The 22,587-nt window shown below is 41.4% G+C and overlaps 1 protein-coding gene across 1 annotated transcript in view; it reads right to left on the bottom strand.

Annotated features, from left to right (window-relative positions):
* Positions 1 to 14,729: 14,729 nt before the first annotated feature.
* LOC139756226 (uncharacterized) overlaps positions 14,730 to 22,587 on the bottom strand; it is a 252,544-nt gene continuing 244,686 nt past the window's right edge. Inside the window, exons 26-27 of the mRNA XM_071675383.1 lie at positions 18,277 to 18,475; positions 14,730 to 15,669 (exon numbers count right to left, since the gene is read on the bottom strand). Coding sequence (XP_071531484.1) covers positions 15,476 to 15,669; positions 18,277 to 18,475 — 393 coding nt within the window. The 3' untranslated portion in view covers positions 14,730 to 15,475. The remainder of the gene's footprint in view (positions 15,670 to 18,276; positions 18,476 to 22,587) is intronic.

Here is a 22,587-nt window from a genome sequence, read left to right as displayed (position 1 = left end):
CACTTCCCAAGCTCTCTCATCCCCAACAGACTTCATACTTGCCCCTCTTTCCAACACTCTTGCATTCACCTCCCTAACAACCCCATCCATAAACAAATGAAACAACCATGGAGACATCACACACCCCTGCCGCAAACCTACATTCACTGAGAACCAATCACTTTCCTCTCTTCCTACATGTACACATGCCTTACATCCTCGATAAAAACTTTTCACTGCTTCTGACAACTTGCCTCCCACACCATATATTCTTAATACCTTCCACAGAGCATCTCTATCAACTCTATCACATGCCTTCTCCAGATCCATGAATGCTACATACAAATCCATTTGCTTTTCTAAGTATTTCTCACACACATTCTTCAAAGCAAACACCTGATCCACACATCCTCTACCACTTCTGAAACCACACTGCTCTTCCCCAATCTGATGCTCTGTACATGCCTTCACCCTCTCAATCAATACCCTACCATATAAATTACCAGGAATACTCAACAAACTTATACCTCTGTAATTTGAGCACTCTTTCTTATCCCCTTTGCCTTTGTACAATGGCACTATGCAAGCATTCCGCCAATCCTTAGGCACCTCACCATGAATCATACATACATTAAATAACCTTACCAACCAGTCAACAATACAGTCACCCCCTTTTTTAATAAATTCCACTGCAATACCATCCAAACCTGCTGCTTTGCTGGCTTTCATCTTCCGTAAAGCTTTTACTACCTCTTCTCTGTTTACCAAATAATTTTCCCTAACCCTTTCACCTTGCACACCACCTCGACCAAGACACCCCACATCTGCCACTCTATCATCAAACACATTCAACAAACCTTCAAAATACTCACTCCATCTCCTTCTCACATCACCACTACTTGTTATCACCTTCCCATTAGCCCCCTTCACTGAAGTTCCCATTTGTTCCCTTGTCTTACGCACTTTATTTACCTCCTTCTAAAACATCTTTTTATTCTCCCTGAAATTTAATGATACTCTCTCACCCCAACTCTCATTTGCCCTCTTTTTCACCTCTTGCACCTTTCTCTTGACCTCCTGCCTCTTTCTTTTATACCTCTCCCACTCCCATATATATATATATATATATATTTATTTATTTTTTATTTATTATACTTTGTCGCTGTCTCCCACGTTTGCGAGGTAGCGCAAGGAAACAGACGAAAGAAATGGCCCAACCCCCCCCCCCATACACATGTATATACATACGTCCACACACGCAAATATACATACCTACACAGTTTTCCATGGTTTACCCCAGACGCTTCACATGCCCTGCTTCAATCCACTGACAGCACGTCAACCCCGGTATACCACATCGCTCCAATTCACTCTATTCCTTGCCCTCCTTTCACCCTCCTGCATGTTCAGGCCCCGATCACACAAAATCTTTTTCACTCCATCTTTCCACCTCCAATTTGGTCTCCCTCTTCTCCTTGTTCCCTCCACCTCCGACACATATATCCTCTTGGTCAATCTTTCCTCACTCATCCTCTCCATGTGCCCAAACCACTTCAAAACACCCTCTTCTGCTCTCTCAACCACGCTCTTTCTATTTCCACACATCTCTCTTACTCTTACGTTACTCACTCGATCAAACCACCTCACACCACACATTGTCCTCAAACATCTCATTTCCAGCACATCCATCCTCCTGCGCACAACTCTATCCATAGCCCACGCCTCGCAACCATACAACATTGTTGGAACCACTATTCCTTCAAACATACCCATTTTTGCTTTCCGAGATAATGTTCTCGACTTCCACACATTCTTCAAGGCCCCCAGGATTTTCGCCCCCTCCCCCACCCTATGATCCACTTCCGCTTCCATGGTTCCATCCGCTGCCAGATCCACTCCCAGATATCTAAAACACTTCACTTCCTCCAGTTTTTCTCCATTCAAACTCACCTCCCAATTGACTTGACCCTCAACCCTACTGTACCTAATAACCTTGCTCTTATTCACATTTACTCTTAACTTTCTTCTTCCACACACTTTTCCAAACTCAGTCACCAGCTTCTGCAGTTTCTCACATGAATCAGCCACCAGCGCTGTATCATCAGCGAACAACAACTGACTCACTTCCCAAGCTCTCTCATCCCCAACAGACTTCATACTTGCCCCTCTTTCCAAAACTCTTGCATTTACCTCCCTAACAACCCCATCCATAAACAAATTAAACAACCATGGAGACATCACACACCCCTGCCGCAAACCTACATTCACTGAGAACCAATCACTTTCCTCTCTTCCTACACGTACACATGCCTTACATCCTCGATAAAAACTTTTCACTGCTTCTAACAACTTTCCTCCCACACCATATATTCTTAATACCTTCCACAGAGCATCTCTATCAACTCTATCATGTGCCTTCTCCAGATCCATAAATGCTACATACAAATCCATTTGCTTTTCTAAGTATTTCTCACATACATTCTTCAAAGCAAACACCTGATCCACACATCCTCTACCACTTCTGAAACCACACTGCTCTTCCCCAATCTGATGCTCTGTACATGCCTTCACCCTCTTAATCAATACCCTCCCATATAATTTACCAGGAATACTCAACAAACTTATACCTCTGTAATTTGAGCACTCACTCTTATCCCCTTTGCCTTTGTACAATGGCACTATGCACGCATTCCGCCAATCCTCAGGCACCTCACCATGAGTCATACATACATTAAATAACCTTACCAACCAGTCAACAATACAGTCACCCCCTTTTTTAATAAATTCCACTGCAATACCATCCAAACCTGCTGCCTTGCCGGCTTTCATCTTCCGCAAAGCTTTCACTACCTCTTCTCTGTTTACCAAATCATTTTCCCTAACCCTCTCACTTTGCACACCACCTCGACCAAAACACCATACATCTGCCATTCTATCATCAAACACATTCAACAAACCTTCAAAATACTCACTCCATCTCCTTCTCACATCACCACTACTTGTTATCACCTCCCCACTTGCGCCCTTCACTGAAGTTCCCATTTGCTCCCTTGTCTTACGCACTTTATTTACCTCCTTCCAGAACATCTTTTTATTCTCCCTAAAATTTAATGATACTCTCTCACCCCAACTCTCATTTGCCCTTTTTTTAAAGGGGAAGAGTGGTTTGGGAATGTCTGGGGAGTAAAGTCAGGGGTTAGTGAGAGGACAAGAGCAAGGGAAGGAGTAGCAATACTCCTGAAACAGGAGTTGTGGGAGTATGTGATAGAATGTAAGAAAGTAAATTCTCGATTAATATGGGTAAAACTGAAAGTTGATGGAGAGAGGTGGGTGATTATTGGTGCATATGCACCCGGGCATGAGAAGAAAGATCATGAGAGGCAAGTGTTTTGGGAGCAGCTGAATGAGTGTGTTAGTGGTTTTGATGTACGAGACCAGGGTTATAGTGATGGGTGATTTGAATGCAAAGGTGAGTAATGTGGCAGTTGAGGGAATAATTGGTATACATGGGGTGTTCAGTGTTGTAAATGGAAATGGTGAAGAGCTTGTAGATTTATGTGCTGAAAAAGGACTGATGATTGGGAATACCTGGTTTAAAAAGCGAGATATACATAAGTATACTTATGTAAGTAGGAGAGATGGCCAGAGAGCGTTATTGGATTACGTGTTAATTGACAGGCGTGCGAAAGAGAGACTTTTGGATGTTAATGTGCTGAGAGGTGCAACTGGAGGGATGTCTGATCATTATCTTGTGGAGGCTAAGGTGAAGATTTGTATGGGTTTTCAGAAAAGAAGAGTGAATGTTGGGGTGAAGAGGGTGGTGAGAGTAAGTGAGCTTGGGAAGGAGACCTGTGTGAGGAAGTACCAGGAGAGACTGAGTACAGAATGGAAAAAGGTGAGAACAATGGAAGTAAGGGGAGTGGGGGAGGAATGGGATGTATTTAGGGAATCAGTGATGGATTGCGCAAAAGATGCTTGTGGCATGAGAAGAGTGGGAGGTGGGTTGATTAGAAAGGGTAGTGAGTGGTGGGATGAAGAAGTAAGAGTATTAGTGAAAGAGAAGAGAGAGGCATTTGGACGATTTTTGCAGGGAAAAAATGCAATTGAGTGGGAGATGTATAAAAGAAAGAGACAGGAGGTCAAGAAAAAGGTGCAAGAGATATATATATATATGTTCTCGAGATAATGTTCTCGACTTCCACACATTCTTCAAGGCTCCCAGAATTTTCACCCCCTCCCCCACCCTATGATCCCCTTCCGCTTCCATGGTTCCATCCGCTGCCAGATCCACTCCCAGATATCTAAAACACTTCACTTCCTCCAGTTTTTCTCCATTCAAACTCGCCTCCCAATTGACTTGACCCTCAACCCTACTGTACCTATTAACCTTGCTCTTATTCACATTTACTCTTAACTTTCTTCTTTCACACACTTTACCAAACTCAGTCACCAGCTTCTGCAGTTTCTCACATGAATCAGCCACCAGCGCTGTATCATCAGCGAACAACAACTGACTCACTTCCCAAGCTCTCTCATCCCCAACAGACTTCATACTTGCCCCTCTTTCCAAAACTCTTGCATTCACCTCCCTAACAACCCCGTCCATAAACAAATTAAACAACCATGGAGACATCACACACCCCTGCCGCAAACCTACATTCACTGAGAACCAGTCACTTTCCTCTCTTCCTACACGTACACATGCCTTACATCCTCGATAAAAACTTTTCACTGCTTCTAACAACTTGCCTCCCACACCACATATTCTTAATACCTTCCACAGAGCATCTCTATCAACTCTATCACATGCCTTCTCCAGATCCATAAATGCTACATACAAATCCATTTGCTTTTCTAAGTATTTCTCACATACATTCTTCAAAGCAAACACCTGATCCACACATCCTCTACCACTTCTGAAACCACACTGCTCTTCCCCAATCTGATGCTCTGTACATGCCTTCACCCTCTCAATCAATACCTTCCCATATAATATATCAGGAATACTCAACAAACTTATACCTCTGTAATTTGAGCACTCACTCTTATCCCCTTTGCCTTTGTACAATGGCACTATGCACGCATTCCGCCAATCCTCAGGCACCTCACCGTGAGTCATACATACATTAAATAACCTTACCAACCAGTCAACAATACAGTCACCCCCTTTTTTAATAAATTCCACTGCCTTGAAGAATGTTTGGAAGTCGAGAACATTATCTCGGAAAGCAAAAATGGGTATGTTTGAAGGAATAGTGGTTCCAACAATATTGTATGGAAAAAAAAAAAAAAAAAAAAAAAAAAAAAAAAATATATATATATATATATATATATATATATATATATATATATATATATATATATATATATATTATTTTGCTTTGTCGCTGTTTCCCGCGTTTGCGAGGTAGCGCAAGGAAACAGACGAAAGAAATGGCCCAACCCACCCCCATACACATGTATATACATACGTCCACACACGCAAATATACATACCTACACAGCTTTCCATGGTTTACCCCAGACGCTTCACATGCCCTGATTCAATCCACTGACAACACGTCAACCCCGGTATACCACATCGATCCAATTCACTCTATTCCTTGCCCTCCTTTCACCCTCCTGTATGTTCAGGCCCCGATCACACAAAATCTTTTTCACTCCATCTTTCCACCTCCAATTTGGTCTCCCACTTCTCCTCCTTCTCTCCACCTCCGACACATATATCCTCTTGGTCAATCTTTCCTCACTCATTCTCTCCATGTGCCCAAACCATTTCAAAACACCCTCTTCTGCTCTCTCAACCACGCTCTTTTTATTTCCACACATCTCTCTTACCCTTACGTTACTTACTCGATCAAACCACCTCACACCACACATTGTCCTCAAACATTTCATTTCCAGCACATCCATCCTCCTGCGCACAACTCTATCCATAGCCCACACCTCGCAACCATACAACATTGTTGGAACCACTATTCCTTCAAACATACCCATTTTTGCTTTCCGAGATAATTTTCTCGACTTTCACACATTCTTCAAGGCTCCCAGGATTTTCGCCCCCTCCCTCACCCTATGATCCACTTCCGCTTCCATGGTTCCATCCGCTGACAGATCCACTCCCAGATATCTAAAACACTTTACTTCCTCCAGTTTTTCTCCATTCAAACTTACCTCCCAATTGACTTGACCCTCAACCCTACTGTACCTAATAACGTTGCTCTTATTCCCATTTACTCTTAACTTTCTTCTTTCACACACTTTACCAAACTCAGTCGCCAGTTTCTGCAGTTTCTCACATGAATCAGCCACCAGCGCTGTATCATCAGCGAACAACAACTGACTCACTTCCCAAGCTCTCTCATCCCCAACAGACTTCATACTTGCCCCTCTTTCCATCACTCTTGCATTCCCCTCCCTAACAACCCCATCCATAAACAAATTAAACAACCATGGAGACATCACACACCCCTGCCGCAAACCTACATTCACTGAGAACCAATCACTTTCCTCTCTTCCTATATGTACACATGCCTTACATCGTCAATAAAAACTTTTCACTGCTTCTAACAACTTGCCTCCCACACCATATATTCTTAATACCTTCCACAGAGCATCTCTATCAGCTCTTATCATATGCCTTCTCCAGATCCATAAATGCTACATACAAATCCATTTGCTTTTCTAAGTATTTCTCACATACATTCTTCAAAGCAAACACCTGATCCACCCATCCTCTACCACTTCTGAAACCATACTGCTCTTCCCCAATCTGATGCTCTGTACATGCCTTCGCCCTCTCAATCAATACCCTCCCATATAATTTACCAGGAATACTCAACAAACTAATACCTCTGTAATTTGAGCACTCACCTTTGTCCCCTTTGCCTTTGTACAATGGCACTATGCAAGCATTCCACCAATCCTGAGGCACCTCACCATGAATCATACTTACATTACATAACCTTACCAACCAGTCAACAATACAGTCACCCCCTTTTTTAATGAATTCCACTGCAATACCATCCAAACCCACTGCCTTGCCAGCTTTCATCTTCCGCAAAGCTTTTACTACCTCTTCTCTGTTTACCAAATCATTTTCCCTAACCCCCTCACTTTGCAAACCACCTCGACCAAAACACCCTATATCTGCCACTCTATCATCAAACACATTCAACAAACCTTTAAAATACTCACTGCATCTCCTTCTCACAACACCACTACTTGTTATCACCTCCCCATTAGCCCCCTTCACTGAAGTTCTCATTTGTTCCCTTGTCTTATGAACTTTATTTACCTCCTTCCAAAACATCTTTTTATTCTCCCTAAAATTTAATGATACTCTCTCACCCCAACTCTCATTTGCCCTCTTTTTCACCTCTTGCACCTTTCTCTTGACCTGCCTCTTTCTTTTATACAGCTTCCACTCATTTGCATTATTTCCCTGCAAAAATCATCCAAATGTCTCTCTCTTATCTTTCACTAATAATCTTACTTCTTCATCCCACCATTCACTACCCTTTCTAATCTGCCCACCTCCCATGCTTTTCATGCCACAAGCATCTTTTGTGCAAGCCATCACTGCTTCCCTAAATACATCTCATTCCTCCCCCACTCCCCTTACCTCCTTTGTTCTCACCTTTTTCCATTCTGTACTCAGTCTTTCCTGGTACTTCCTCACACAAAGTCTCCTTCCCAAGCTCACTTACTCTCACCATTCTCTTCACCCCAACATTCTCTCTTCTTTTCTGAAAACCTCTACAAATCTTCACCTTTGCCTCCACAACATAATGATCAGACATCCCTCCAGTTGCACCTCTCAGCACATTAACATCCATAAGTCTCTCTTTCGTGCGCCTATCAATTAACACATAATCCAATAACACTCTCTGGCCATCTCTCCTACTTACATACGTATACTTATGTATATCTCTCTTTTTAAACCAGGTATTCCCAATCACCAGTCCTTTTTCAGGACATAAATCTACAAGCTCTTCACCATTTCCATTTACAATACTGAATACCCCATGTATACCAATTATACCCTCAACTGCCACATTACTCACCTTTGCATTCAAATCACCCATCACTATAACCCGGTCTCGTGCATCAAAACTACTAACACACTCATTCAGCTGCTCCCAAAAGACTTGCCTCATGATCTTTCTTCTCATGCCCAGGTGCATAATCACCAATAATCACCCATCTCTCTCCATCAACTTTCAGTTTTCCCCATATCAATCTAGAGTTTACTTTCTTACACTCTATCACATACTTCCACCACTCCTGTTTCAGGAGTAGTGCTACTCCTTCCTTTGCTCTTGTCCTCTTACTAACCCCTGACTTTACTCCGAAGACATTTCCAAACCACTCTTCCCCTTTACCCTTGAGCTTCGTTTCACTCAGAGCCAAAGCATCCAGGTTCCTTTCCTATCTCTCCTTTTTTTCTCATCTTAGTTACATCCACACACATTTAGACACCCGAATCTGAGCTTTCGAGGAGGATGAGCACTCCCCACGTGACTCCTTCTGTTTCCCCTTTTAGAAAGTTAAAATACAAGGAGGGCGTATATATATATATATATATATATATATATATATATATATATATATATATTGAATACTTCCCACGTATTCCCTGCGTGTCGTAGAAGGCGACTAAAAGGGGAGGGAGCGGGGGGCTGGAAATCCTCCCCTCTCTATTTTTTTTTAATTTTTTCCCAAAAGAAGGAACAGAGAAGGGGGCCAGGTGAGGATATTCCCTCAAAGGCCCAGTCCTCTGTTCTTAACGCTACCTCGCTAATGCGGGAAATAGCGAATAGTGTGAAAGAAAGAAATATATATATATATATATATATATATATATATATATATATATATATATATATTTTTCTTTCAAATTATTCGCCATTTCCCGCATTAGCGAGGTAGCGTTAAGAACAGAGGACTGGGCCTTTGAGGGAATACCCTCACCTGGCCCAATTCTCTGTTCCTTCTTTTGGAAAATTTAAAAAAAAAAAAAAAAAAAATGAGAGGGGAGGATTTCCAGCCCCCCGCTCCCTCCCCTTTTAGTCACCTTCTACGACACGCAGGGAATACGTGGGAAGTATTCTTTCTCCCCTATCCCCAGGGAAATATATATATATTATTAGGTACAGTAGGGTTGAGGGTCAAGTCAATTGGGAGGTGAGTTTGAATGGAGAAAAACTGGAGGAAGTGAAGTGTTTTAGATATCTGGGAGTGGATCTGGCAGCGGATGGAACCATGGAAGCGGAAGTGGATCATAGGGTGGGGGAGGGGGCAAAAATTCTGGGAGCCTTGAAGAATGTGTGGAAGTCGAGAACATTATCTCGGAAAGCAAAAATGAGTATGTTTGAAGGAATAGTGGTTCCAACAATGTTGTATGGTTGCGAGGCGTGGGCTATGGATAGAGTTGTGCGCAGGAGGATGGATGTGCTGGAAATGAGATGTTTGAGGACAATGTGTGGTGTGAGGTGGTTTGATCGAGTAAGTAACGTAAGGGTAAGAGAGATGTGTGGAAATAAAAAGAGCGTGATTGAGAGAGCAGAAGAGGGTGTTTTGAAATGGTTTGGGCACATGGAGAGAATGAGTGAGGAAAGATTGACCAAGAGGATATATGTGTCGGAGGTGGAGGGAACGAGGAGAAGAGGGAGACCAAATTGGAGGTGGAAAGATGGAGTGAAAAAGATTTTGTGTGATCGGGGCCTGAACATGCAGGAGGGTGAGAGGAGGGCAAGGAATAGAGTGAATTGGAGCGATGTGGTATACCGGGGTTGACGTGCTGTAAGTGGATTGAATCGGGGCATGTGAAGCGTCTGGGGTAAACCATGGAAAGCTGTGTAGGTATGTATATTTTGCGTGTGTGGACGTATGTATATACATGTGTATGGGGGTGGGTTGGGCCATTTCTTTCGTCTGTTTCCTTGCGCTACCTCGCAAACACGGGAGACAGCGACAAAGAAAAAAAAAAATATATATATATATATATATATATATATATATATATATATATATATTTTTTATTTTTTTTTTTATTTTTTTCATACTATTCGCTATTTCCCGCGATAGCGAGGTAGCGTTAAGAACAGAGGACTGGGCCTTTGAGGGAACATCCCCACCTGGACCCCTCCTCTGTTCCTTCTTTTGGAAAAAAAAAAAAAAAAAAAAAAAAAGAGGGGAGGATTTCCAGCCCCCCGCTCCCTTCCCTTTTAGTCGCCTTCTACGACACGCAGGGAATACGTGGGAAGTATTCTTTCTCCCCTATATATATATATATATATATATATATTATATATATATTTTTATTCATACTATTCGCCACTTCCCGCGTTAGCAAGGTAGCATTAAGAACAGAGGACTGGACCTTTGAGGGAATATCCTCACCTGGCCCCCTTCTCTGTTCCTTCTTTTGGAAAATTAAAAAAAACAGAGGGGAGGATTTCCAGCCCCCCCGTTCTCTTCCCTTTTAGTCACCTTCTACGACAAGCAGGGAATACGTGGGAAGTATTCTTTCTCCCCTATCCCCAGGGAATATATGAATCATAGGGTGGGGGAGGGGGCGAAAATTCTGGGAGCCTTGATGAATGTGTGGAAGTCGAGAACATTATCTTGGAAAGCAAAAATGGGTATGTTTGAAGGAATAGTGGTTCCAACAATGTTGTATGGTTCGAGGCGTGGGCTATGGATACAGTTGTGCGCAGGAGGATGGATGTGCTGGAAATGAGATGTTTGAGAACAATGTGTGGTGTGAGGTGGTTTGATCGAGTAAGTAACGTAAGGGTAAGAGAGAGGTGTGGAAATAAAAAGAGCGTGGTTGAGAGAGCAGAAGAGGGTGTTTTGAAATGGTTCGGGCACATGGAGAGAATGAGTGAGGAAAGATTGACCAAGAGAATATATGTGTCGGAGGTGGAGGGAACGAGGAGAAGAGGAAGACCAAATTGGAGGTGGAAAGATGGAGTGAAAAAGATTTTGTGTGATCGGGGCCTGAGCATGCAGGAGGGTGAAAGGAGGGCAAGGAATAGAGTGAATTGGAGCGATGTGGTATACCGGGGTTGACGTGCTGTCAGTGGATTGAATCAAGGCATGTGAAGCGTCTGGGGTAAACCATGGAAAGCTGTGTAGGTATGTATATTTGCGTGTGTGGACATATGTATATACATGTGTATGGGGGTGGGTTGGGCAATTTCTTTCGTCTGTTTCCTTGCGCTACCTCGCAAACGCGGGAGACAGCGAAAAAGCAAAAAAAAATATATATATATATATATATATATATATATATATATATATATATATATATATATATATATATATATGGTTCCATCCGCTGCCAGATCCACTCCCAGATATCTAAAACACTTTACTTCCTCCAGTTTTTCTCCATTCAAACATACCTCCCAATTGACTTGACCCTCAACCCTACTGTACCTAATTACCTTGCTCTTATTCACATTTACTCTTAACTTTCTTCTTTCACACACTTTACCAAACTCAGTCACCAGCTTCTGCAGTTTCTCACATGAATCAGCCACCAGCGCTGTATCATCAGCGAACAACAACTGACTCACTTCCCAAGCTCTCTCATCCCCAACAGACTTCATACTTGCCCCTCTTTCCAAAACTCTTGCATTCACCTCCCTAACAACCCCATCCATAAACAAATTAAACAACCATGGAGACATCACACACCCCTGCCGCAAACCTACATTCACTGAGAACCAATCACTTTCCTCTCTTCCTACACGTACACATGCCTTACATCCTCGATAAAAACTTTTCACTGCTTCTAACAACTTGTCTCCCACACCATATATTCTTAATACCTTCCACAGAGCATCTCTATCAACTCTATCATATGCCTTCTCCAGATCCATAAATGCTACATACAAATCCATTTGCTTTTCTAAGTATTTCTCACATACATTCTTCAAAGCATACACCTGATCCACACATCCTCTACCACTTCTGAAACCACACTGCTCTTCCCCAATCTGATGCTCTGTACATGCCTTCACCCTCTCAATCAATACCCTCCCATATAATTTACCAGGAATACTCAACAAACTTATACCTCTGTAATTTGAGCACTCACTCTTATCCCCTTTGCCTTTGTATAATGGCACTATGCATGCATTCCGCCAATCCTCAGGCACCTCACCATGAGTCATACATACATTAAATAACCTTACCAACCAGTCAATAATACAGTCACCCCCTTTTTTAATAAATTCCACTGCAATACCATCCAAACCTGCTGCCTTGCCGGCTTTCATCTTCCGCAAAGCTTTTACTACCTCTTCTCTGTTTACCAAATCATTTTCCCTAACCCTCTCACTTTGCACACCACCTCGACCAAAACACCCTATATCTGCCACTCTATCATCAAACACATTCAACAAACCTTCAAAATACTCACTCCATCTCCTTCTCACATCACCACTACTTGTTATCACCTCCCCATTTGCGCCCTTCACTGAAGTTCCCATTTGCTCCCTTGTCTTACGCACTTTATTTACCTCCTTCCAGAACATCTTTTTATTCTCCCAAAAATTTAATGATACTCTCTCACCCCAACTCTCATTTGCCCTTTTTTTCACCTCTTGCACCTTTCTCTTGACCTCCTGTCTCTTTCTTTTATACATCTCCCATTCAATTGCATTTTTTCCCTGCAAAAATCATCCAAATGCCTCTCTCTCTCTCTTCTGTTTCACTAATAATCTTACTTCTTCATCCCACCACTCGCTACCCTTTCTAATCAACCCACCTCCCACTCTTCTCATGCCACAAGCATTTTTTGCGCAATCCATCACTGATTCCCTAAATACATCCCATTCCTCCCCCACTCCCCTTACTTCCATTGTTCTCACCTTTTTCCATTCTGTACTCAGTCTCTCCTGGTACTTCCTCACACAAGTCTCCTTCCCAAGCTCACTTACTCTCCCCACCCTCTTCACCCCAACATTCACTCTTCTTTTCTGGGAGTGGATCTGGCAGCGGATGGAACCATGGAAGCGGAAGTGGATCATAGGGTGGGGGAGGGGGCGAAAATTCTGGGAGCCTTGAAGAATGTGTGGAAGTCGAGAACATTATCTCGGAAAGCAAAAATGGGTATGTTTGAAGGAATAGTGGTTCCAACAATGTTGTATGGTTGCGAGGCATGGGCTATGGATAGAGTTGTGCGCAGGAGGATGGATGTGCTGGAAATGAGATGTTTGAGGACAATGTGTGGTGTGAGGTGGTTTGATCGAGTAAGTAACGTAAGGGTAAGAGAGATGTGTGGAAATAAAAAGAGCGTGGTTGAGAGAGCAGAAGAGGGTGTTTTGAAATGGTTCGGGCACATGGAGAGAATGAGTGAGGAAAGATTGACCAAGAGCATATATGTGTCGGAGGTGGAGGGAACGAGGAGAAGAGGGAGACCAAATTGGAGGTGGAAAGATGGAGTGAAAAAGATTTTGTGTGATCGGGGCCTGAACATGCAGGAGGGTGAAAGGAGGGCAAGGAATAGAGTGAATTGGAGCGATGTGGTATACCGGGGTTGACGTGCTGTCAGTGGATTGAATCAAGGCATGTGAAGCGTCTGGGGTAAACCATGGAAAGCTGTGTAGGTATGTATATTTGCGTGTGTGGACGTATGTATATACATGTGTATGGGGGTGGGTTGGGCCATTTCTTTCGTCTGTTTCCTTGCGCTACCTCGCAAACGCGGGAGACAGCGACAAAGCAAAAAAAAAAATATATATATATATATATATATATATATATATATATATATATATATATATATATATATATATATATATATATATATCTGATGCTCTGTACATGCCTTCATCCTCTCAATCAATACCCTCCCATATAATTTACCAGGAATACTCAACAAACTTATACCTCTGTAATTTGAGCACTCACTCTTATCCCCTTTGCCTTTGTACAATGGCACTATGCACGCATTCTGCCAATCCTCAGGCACCTCACCATGAGTCATACATACATTAAATAACCTTACCAACCAGTCAATAATACAGTCACCCCCTTTTTTAATAAATTCCACTGCAATACCATCCAAACCTGCTGCCTTGCCGGCTTTCATCTTCCGCAAAGCTTTCACTACCTCTTCTCTGTTTACCAAATCATTTTCCCTAACCCTCTCACTTTGCACACCACCTCGACCAAAACACACTATATCTGCCACTCTATCATCAAACACATTCAACAAACCTTCAAAATACTCACTCCATCTCCTTCTCACATCACCACTACTTGTTATCACCTCCCCATTTGCGCCCTTCACTGAAGTTCCCATTTGCTCCCTTGTCTTACGCACTTTATTTACCTCCTTCCAGAACATCTTTTTATTCTCCCTAAAATTTAATGATACTCTCTCACCCCAACTCTCATTTGCCCTTTTTTTCACCTCTTGCACCTTTCTCTTGACCTCCTGTCTCTTTCTTTTATACATCTCCCACTCAATTGCATTTTTTCCCTGCATAGCCTTTCGCCCATGGAGATTCTACCTCATTTTGTGTAATTATATGTTTTACATTACAGCTGTTCATTATTAAATATAATATGGGAAATTCTCTTCACACTATCTATACTGTTGCCTCATTGTTAAATTGGATGAGTAAGAAAATTAGTTCTGAAAAACAGCTCTTTCATAAATCTATGTATACCCAATGTATAGATATATTATAGGCATTGTAACCTCTACATTCACCAACTAGAAAAGACTAATTAAGTGACACTTCAGTATAATAAAGTATCTGATGTTAACCTTCTTGACAGTCACTGTGTAATACATAAGCCTTTTGACAGCCATTGTTTGGTACGTAAACTCCTCTTGACAGTCATTGCGATACACAAACCTTTTGACAGCCATTGTTTGGTACATAAACCCTCTTGACAGTCGTTGTGATAAGTAAACCTTTTGACAGCCATTGTTTGGTACATAAATCCTCTTGACAGTCATTGTGATACATAAACCGTTTGACAGCCATTGTCTGGTACATAAATCCTCTTGACAGTCATTGTGATACAGGGTAAGAATGGTGATCCATATATTAAAGATCATTACAGCCAATCTTACAACTGCTACCAGGGTTAGAAAGATGATCAATACATTAAAGATCATTACAGCCAATCTTGTAACTGCTACCAGGGTAAGAAAGATGATCAATACATTAAAGATCATTACAGCCGATCTTGTAACTGCTACCAAGGTAAGAAAGATGATCCATACATTAAAGATCATTACAGCCAATTTAGTAATTTAGTAACTGCTACCAGGGTTAGAAAGATGATCCATACAGTAAAGATTATTACAGCCAATCTTATAACTGCTACCAGGGTAAGAAAGGTGAACCATACATTAAAGATCATTACAGCCACAATAACATATTTGCAATCAGGGTAAGGCCATTACAATCACAATAAAATCTTATAATGGCTACAAAGATAAGTAAGGTGGTGATCTAGCATGGCTATCCATTTAAAGAGATCCTCTCCCTTTGAGATTTCTTCCTTCTCTTATGTTCTTTGCGTATCTCCCGTCTATGTCCTTTTTGTTCACGTCTTCTTTCTTGGATACGACTCTTCCTTGGCAGACGCACTACATGCCTGTCTGAGCCTGTGGTGTGTAGTATATGTTTGCCTCTATCTTCATAAAACTGATTTCCTGAAAATCAATATGCATTATGAATTACTGCTCTTTGCTAGAACAAAATTTGATTGTTCCTACTCATCTTCAGCATTACTTACCCATTACAATAAACAACCAGTAAGGGAAGCTCCTTCTACTTCAGAGAACCCTGACAAAGTAAACATGTTGAAACTCAGTGCTACTGGCATGGGCAAGAAACAGAGAAATTCTCAACCAAGAAAAACATAACATACACATGTCCATCATCCAAGAAACCAGAATCATACCTACATTTACCCTCCTACCTTTCTTTAACTGCAAAACTGTGAAAAATGGCAGAGAACAAGGACAAGTAGCAGGACTTGTATAACACTCGTCCACCAAAACATATATTTATCTAACACTTCACAAAACAACTCGCAGACAATGAAAACACCCTAGAAATACAATCCATTAAAATATAACTTCACAGTACGAGCTACAAAATAATCAACATCTACGTACCTAACCATTCCAGATGACCCCAAAGATCAACTCCCCAATAGCAGAACTTCACCAGAATGCTTAACACCTACCTCTGTGGAGATTTCAATGCCCACTATTCCACTTAGCTCATCTCTCACACATGATCCCCGGGGTGAACTTATCATAAACAAACTGCAATCTTAAATATCCTGAACCTATGCAACTAACGAATCAGAGTACCAAACCACCCCAACAGTAGCCAGCTTCACCATTCTGTTCATCAGCACTACACGCAATGACCAACTGGAATAAGCTAAGGTAGATATCCTCTGATTACTTGCCCTTCCTGATAACACTCCATCTGGGCCACCCAATCAACTAATCACCAAAAGAAACTTACACAAACCATGTGAAAAGCAGCCTGGCCAGATTTCAGTCAGTACATAGAAACAAAGCACTGAAACATCAGTACAGATGATTTCTCATGCGATCTTACACTTGATCAGCTTTTCCAAACAAGCCAGCAAAAAGCACAAAGCACAAGGTCACAGAAAGAAATACGACCCCAATTGCTCCCCACGAGTCGAACATCTCATAAAGCAAAGAAACCATGAGACACAACCACACAGCACCATCACTAACTGAAAGACACACTGAAAACTGGCACTCCTACCTCAACAGGGTGAATCACAAAACTCAGAGTAATCAATTCTGGCACATGTTTAAAGAAAATCCACCCTTTTGGCACCAGTCCAGCTCACACATGAAGCAACCTTGACCCATTTAATGAAATCCCTTGTCCTGAAGAACAAACAAACATACTCATGATACATAATTAAAACATCAGCCAAAAACCAACCACACCCCAAAACAGAAAAGTCATAAAGAACCTACACAAAATCCACCCAAAAACAACAGCTCACCCACCCTTCACTGTCACTTCACAAGAAATGCAATTTAAACTTTAAAATTGTTTCCTGCTATAGGCCCTGACAACATTTCAAACTTTCACATAAAACATTATGGCCATTTGCAATCCAAGAACTTATGGATACCTTCAACCACTCCTGGCTACACTATAAAATCCCTAACACCAGGAAACTTGCCATCATAATACCAATCCTAAAACCCTCTAAAGTCACCCAACTCCTCCTCCTTTGTGTACCTCCTTTGTATCCTCAGTATCCAAACACAGTGAAAAAGTAATCTACAATAAAAATCAAAGAAACCACCCCTCTCTTACCCAATGAACATAGCTTCAAACCCAAACACTCTACCACCACATTACACACTGAGTTCACATAACACATCTAGATGGATTTAACAAACCACAACCCCTTTCCTGCACAGTACTTATAGCAATAAACATCAACAGAGCATTTGACACTGCCCCCTGACATATAATCACATAAATAATACTCTACAACACCCTCCACAACAATGGCAAAAAGTGGTAGGTCAACTTCACAGCAGGCCATCATGCCAGAGTTAGTCACAATGGAGTTCTTATGGAGAGTACAAATATTCTAATTTAAGGCCATGGCACTGATTCCTTACTGTCTCTGAAATAAAAATTGGGGAAACAGCCAGAGAGGGTGCTGGCCTCTGTGGCAAAGAGATCCACCATAGGATTCATTCTTAACAGCAAAATCCACTTGAAAGCAATGGATCCTACTATTCTCTTGGACAATGTAGTCCTTAATAAGGTGTTTGCCCAAACACTGCACGCTTTGCAGAGAAATAATACCAAAATAAAATTTCTTTGAAGTTACTAAGGATGTAAATTGCCATCTAAAAAAATGCACATATTGGCACAAACCTTTGTTCTTTAAACACTGCAGAGCACTGCCAAGCAAGTCCAACATCTAACTTTATCTTTGTTGCACTGAGCATGCAGCATTTGCATTACTGTTGTGATTCAGTAATTTTCTTTTGGTCATTCTACAGTCTGTAACTAAATAATTCTTTATGTCTGTTCCCTAATCAAGCAAGAATTATCGTTACCTCTGTTTTCAGCACTGTTTAAAAACTGAAAAGGCTAAATAAAATCTTGAAAGGACAGATGGTATTGAATAGAAATTTGTTTTCCATCATCCTGCAGTACATCAGGTGATTCCTGAATTTGTTTTGTGTAAGCTCCTGGTACACATACAGTATTGCTAATGTCTGAATACTTACTCCTTCGATTCTTTTGCTGTTTCCGGACTCTGCGGCGTTCCTTCCTTTGTCTTGCACGTTCTTCTCGGAGTCTACGACGTTTTTCTCTTCGGTGAGTTAGATGCTTATCCAGCCGTGTAAGAACTGGTACTTCAACACTGTTACTTATCTTATCTTCCTCTCTATTATGTAAATTTTCTCTGTCATTACTCTTACTGATCTGTTAAGTTAATATATATTAGAGACCTTCAGTTAAGATCAATCACACAGAATGGGAAAATTGATTAATGAGGCACAACTGAGAACAAGTATTCACAACTAACAAGATTTCATTGACACCCCTACGTGATTCTGAAAATAGCACATAATTAAGCTCAATATAGTGCTACACAGGCTAATTAGTACAAACACTAGTTGTGCTGTCATGCAGATTCTTTTTTTTGGAAGAAAAAAACTTGAAGAATGAAAAAGTGTTCCTCCTTGAGGCAGTGTCCTGTGAGCTTGAGAAATTCAAGATCCCTAAGGCCTTGAAACCTTTTAACCCCTGCCTTCTGGTGAGGTTTTTGGCCTCTCGCTTGTTGCTAACCAACTTTCAGTAGTTGCAGCCTACGGTTCAACATGGGTCTTCCTGACAATCAACAACTTCCACAAGGCAATGATGTCATCCTCCTGACAGCTGCCTGCTGCTCTCAACATATCATTTCAAAATTCTTGGAATGGGTATATCACCCTGTTAGTGGTTACCATCACTTAAGAGAATGGTTTTTTTGAAAGAAAGGAAAAACTAGGGTAAGGAATTTGCTCAAAGGGCATCGCTCCAAAGAGAAACTGTTTTTCATTCTTCACAACTTAACATTCTATCCATGGTTGATTTGTCCTTTGAGCTTGGGAGTGCACCAACATAGAAGAGGAAGGTCTGAGAAAGGTTTCTTAACTAGAAAATTTTGACAAAAAAATGACATTGACCCTTTTTGAGCTATCACGCTAAATCAAGATGGGTGTAGGAGGGTCTACTGTCCTTAATCTAACCACTTATTAATCTAAATTCCATGTACATAATAAATCTGTTGACAGTCAACAGATGACAACCGAAAATGATGCACACGAAGGAGTTGGCAAAAAAAAATGCTATGAAAGGGTTAAGGTTATCCCACAGCATATCAGGAAATCTCTACCTCAAAGGTGCAGGGCCAGCACCAGCACCACACAGGGTTGATCCTTAATGTCTGGGGTAAGGTACTGTTTAACCAAAAGTGTCAAGGAATGCTTTTCAGTCTCCTCCAAGAAAAGGTTTCTTTAGAAAGGTCAGAATGGAAACTGCCTTTCTGACATTATGGGCTCTGACATACAGGCCAAGGTGAGCCAACAAATGCAGTCATAATCTAATGAGCTGATCCTTGCTAAGATGGATTCCAGACTTTCTGAAAGAACAAAACAATGTTCCTCTCGATAATCTCTAGTGGTCTCTATGACCTCTCCAAGAAACTTAAATAGGCATGAGGAATGCTGTTCTTTAATAACAATCTTCCTAGAAATAATCACTATATGGGTATCCAAAAAATTACTCATTTCATTCTTTTTATCTAAACCTAAGGTTTAGAATGATCTTGAGTTAACTCAAGACAGTGATCTTAATCCAAGACAGTCACCACTAAAAATGAGAAGGTTCCTACATCTGGACATAGCATGTATCTCATTAACCCTTCCTTCATCCTATGGGCTTTGTTGCAAAAAAAATTCCTCCGAATGTAGAAACTCACAAGACTTTTTCCAACTTCCACTTGCTGCTATGATGAAAGAGAGGGGGTTAGTAAGTCTCCTCGAGAAGAAAACACAGAAATTCTTCAAAGCAGGCCAAGACAAGTTTTCCAAAATCCAAATTTCCTGGAAAGTATTGTTTTTTCACACTTGATTGCCATTTCCTGCAATAGCTAGGTAGTGCCAGGAACAGATGAGGGCCACATCTACTCGCATCCATTCTCTAGCTGTCATGTGTAATGCACCGAATACCAAAGCTCCCAATCCACAACCAGGCCTCACAGACCTTGGATGCTTCACATGCCTTGGTTCAGTCTACTGAAAACACACTGACCCTAGTATACCACATCATTCCAATTCACTCTATCCATTGCATGGCTTTCACACTCTTGCATGTTCAGGCCCTGATTGCTCAAAATCTTTTTCACTCCATCCTTCCATCTCCAATTTGGTCTCCTACTTCTCCTTATCCTTACACTTCTAACACATATATCCTCTTTGTCAATCTTCCCTAACTCATTCTCCCCATATGTCCAAACCATTTCAGCACATTCTCTTCTGCTCTCTCAACTACACTCTTTTTATTACCCCACATCTCTCTTACCCTTTCATTGCTTACTTTATCATACTACCTCACACCACAAACTGTCCTCAAACATTCCATTTCCAACACATCCATCCTCCTTCACACAGCCTCATCTATGGGCCATGCCTATCTATCCATCTGTCTATATCTCTGACACCCATTCCCTTTGGGAACTCCCATCAAGGGGGTGGCCATGGCAAAGAGTCTTTACTTATCCCTGTCCGTACATGCCTCCCTTGCATACATCATTCCACGCATTCTTTTACCATTTCTCTCCCTCCAGTATTCTTCCACTCTATTTGCCCATGTCACAGGTGGTATTTCTCTCACACCAACTCCTATAATTGTACTATCATACACTCTCCTTGCAAACTCCAAGTCTTGCATTCTTTCCACATGCCCAAACCACCTCAAAGTATTACATTTCACCAACTCTACCACTCCACAATTCATTCCCTTTACATTCCCTGCCATACTACATCTCTCATACACCCCTTCATTTCTTTCTTCATTCCATCTAGTCATACCATATGCTCCTCTAAATCGCTCATTTCCACAGCCTGGATTCTTGACCTCTGTGACTCATTCCATGTCCATGTTTTGGCAGCATAGGTCAGGGTTGGGAGGACTATGCTGTCCCTTAATCCTCTCGTCACTTTCATACTCACACCTCTACTCTTCATTATTCTATTAAGGGGCCCAATGGCTTTTACCCTATACTGTTCTCTCCCTATCTCTCCTTCCATGCCACCAAACTTACCCAAGACAGCTCCTAAATACTTAAATTCTCTCACTTCTTCTAGTCTTCCTCCCTCTATATCCAAAGCACAGTTTAGTACACTTTCTTCTTTCACTCTATATGGTTTTACAAAATCTATGCTTTCACTCTGTCTCCTTTCAAACACCATTACTTTACCTTTACTTGCATTTATGTTCAATCACCTACATTTACACGCATCATAATACACAACCTTATGCAACTCCTCTTCACTCTCGGCAAACAATACAATATCATCCACAAACAGGCTTGCCACTAGCCACCATATGTCATGGCCATACTCCATTTCTGTACCCCTTTTCCTAATTTTGATTTCATCTTTCTTATCACTCCATCCATATATATATACTTCAAAAAGCCATGGTGACATCCCACAGCCCTGCCTCACACCCACATGTATATCAGAACTTTAGCTCAACTGTTCTTCTCTTACACATGCACTTGCTCCTCTATAGTGGGCCTTCACACTATCTAACAGTAATCCCCCTATACCATATATCCTTAACACATCCCACAAGGCATTCCACTCAACTCTATCATATGCTTTCTCTAGATCCATAAAAGCTGCATACAACTTGTCCTTCACTAAATATTTCTTCGTGATCGTCTACATCTGAATAATCTGATCCACACTTCCCCTACCTTTCCTAAAACTCCAAAATTATCTCTCCCATTTTGGTGCTACATGGCACCAAACCCTGAAAACCAACAGCTTGCCAAACACTCATAAAGATTTCTATGGGTGGGAAGTAAAATTTGGCTCCAATCTTTCTAATCCGTAATCTTTTCACTGAAGAACCACCCCCAGTAAAAAGAACCAACTGAATGCATCTCTCCCCTATGACATTTCTGTTGCCATGGACATTGATTGGCCCACACAATAAGATCCCTTTAAAAAAAGAGAGCCTGGAAAAACAGGCTTTTGTGTATTGGCATGGAGAGTATTTTTTACCATCTATTCAATCAAGGAAAGGGTCTGCAAGTCTTGTTCATGAGGCACTAGACTGCTACTATGTTGTCTAAAAAGCAAAATTCCACATCCTGTATTCAGGACATTTAAGGAAGATAAGGTCCATGGAACCAAAGCTCTCCTAACTAATTTCAAACATTTTTGTTCATCTTCCTACAAACCAACAGTATAATGAACTTCAGAAAAATGGAAACCTATCCATGACTCAAGTGGTCTGTAAAAATCATCAAAAGGTTGCAT

Source organism: Panulirus ornatus, chromosome 21, assembly GCF_036320965.1.
Source record: "Panulirus ornatus isolate Po-2019 chromosome 21, ASM3632096v1, whole genome shotgun sequence".
Classification (NCBI taxonomy): Eukaryota; Metazoa; Arthropoda; class Malacostraca; order Decapoda; family Palinuridae; genus Panulirus; species Panulirus ornatus.
Note: the sequence above shows the minus strand (reverse complement) of the source record. Positions and strands in the feature narration are given on the sequence as shown.